The sequence below is a fragment of the Pinus tabuliformis genome, chromosome 4_2 (genome assembly GCF_031772625.1).
Source record: "Pinus tabuliformis cultivar Carrire ecotype Pingquan chromosome 4_2, CPIR1, whole genome shotgun sequence".
NCBI lineage: Eukaryota > Viridiplantae > Streptophyta > Pinopsida > Pinales > Pinaceae > Pinus > Pinus tabuliformis.
Genome location: NC_142304.1, coordinates 126803330 through 126805143, shown reverse-complemented (window position 1 = coordinate 126805143; position 1814 = coordinate 126803330). Strand labels below are relative to the sequence as shown.

Below are 1814 nucleotides of genomic sequence, written 5' to 3'. Positions count from 1 at the left end.
AGCATGCCGAGAGTTTAGGTAGGTTGTGAGCGAGGTTGCACGGTGCAGTGGCTGGGTCGGGCAGGCCAACCGACCAAGCTGCAAAAAATTGTTTTATGTTGTAAATTGTAACTCGGTAGAGTATTACTCCCCATAATTGTAATGTAAACAAAAATCCAATATTAATATTGATATTACATACATGTGAAGTGTCTCTTGCATTATTACTGTTGATGAAGATTTATGTTTATTCCACCAACTAAATATAATGAAAATGATGAAAGATGAATGTGTTAGGCATTTGGCCAGTGCCACACGTAAACCAATTCATGAAAAAAGAATTGGGTGTGTGACAGATGATATCAGAGCCAAAACAACAAGATGCAGAGGCCAGGTATGTATGCAGTTTGAAGTTTTGGAAAAGAAATATTGGATTCATAGTTTGGGGTTTCTAGACTTGGAATTTCATGGAAAAACTATCCAAGCATTGGTGGACATGGGTGCCACACATAACTTCATGACTACAAGTTTGGCAAGAGAATTTGGGCTGAAAATTTTTCCATCTAATGTGGAAGTCAAGGTAGTGAATTTGAAGGCTAAAGTGTCAGGATTGGAAAACGAAGTTCCAATTCGAATAGGAGAGTGGCAGGGTTGATTGGACTTCACGGTGATGGAGATGAACAACTTTGACATGATATTAGAGCAAGATTTTCTAAAGGGAAATAAGGAAATTATTGTCCCATTTTGTGATAAGATTATGTTGACTGGAGGCTCACAAACTTGGACTTTGCCTACTCATAAGCAAAGAAAGGAAGTTAAGGTTCAACATGTTTCTGCACTAAGCTTGGGGAAATCTATGCGGGAGTCAGATGTGGAGACATATGCAATAATCATCAAGGAGGTTGATAGTGATGATGGAGTGGGGATGCCTGTTCCAACTGAGATTTCTGATGTATTGGCCAAATATGCAGATTTTATGCCCGATGAGCTAACGAAAACACTTCCACCAAGACATCCAGTGGACCATAGCATAGAGCTAGAGCCAGGGAAGCAACCTCCAACAAAAGCTCCTTGTTGGTTTTCAGGACTAGAGTTGGAGGAATTGAAACAACAATTGAAGGACTTCACTGATGTAGGTTTCATAAGGCCTTCAAGGTCCCCTATATGGAGCTCCAGAATTGTTCCAGCAGAAGAAATATATGAATGAGATACAAATGTGTTGTGATTATCGTGCTCTTAACAAGCAAATGATAAAGAACAGGTATCCTATACCATTAGCTGCAAATTGCTTCAACAAGCTTGCAAAGGCTCAAGTGTTTTCCAAGCTAGAATTGAGGTATGGGTATTATCAGGTGCAGATAGTGGAAGGAGATGAGAGGAAGACTGCGATTGTGACAAGGTATGGAAGTTTTTAGTTCCTTGTTATGCCATTCGTGTTGTGCAATGCTCCTACCACATTTTGCACTTTGATGAATGATGTAGTGCATCCATATTTGGATTCGTTCATAGTAGTATACTTGGATGATATCGTGATATACAGTGATAACATGGAGGATCATAAGAAACACTTGGCTTTGGTGTTTGAGGCACTGAAGAAGAATTAGTTGTACTTGAAGAAGTCGAAGTGTATGTTTTCCCAGACCGAGATTCCATTCCTTGGACACATTATAGGCCAAGGGCATATACGAATGGAGCCAAGAAGAGTGAAGGCAATAGAGGATTGGGCCGAACCGAAGAATGTCCATGATATGAGGGTGTTTTTGGGGATGACCAACTACCAGCGAAAGTTTGTAGAGGGGTACTCCAAAGTGACATCGTCACTGACAGACCTTTTG

The 1814-nt window shown here is 40.4% G+C and overlaps 1 protein-coding gene across 1 annotated transcript; it reads left to right on the top strand.

Moving 5' to 3' along the window:
* Window positions 1–649: 649 nt before the first annotated feature.
* On the top strand, window positions 650–1186 carry LOC149168573 (uncharacterized). Its single transcript, XM_089424926.1, has one exon. The coding sequence runs from the start codon at window positions 650–652 to the stop codon at window positions 1184–1186; it is 537 nt and encodes a 178-aa protein (XP_089281052.1).
* Window positions 1187–1814: the final 628 nt, after the last annotated feature.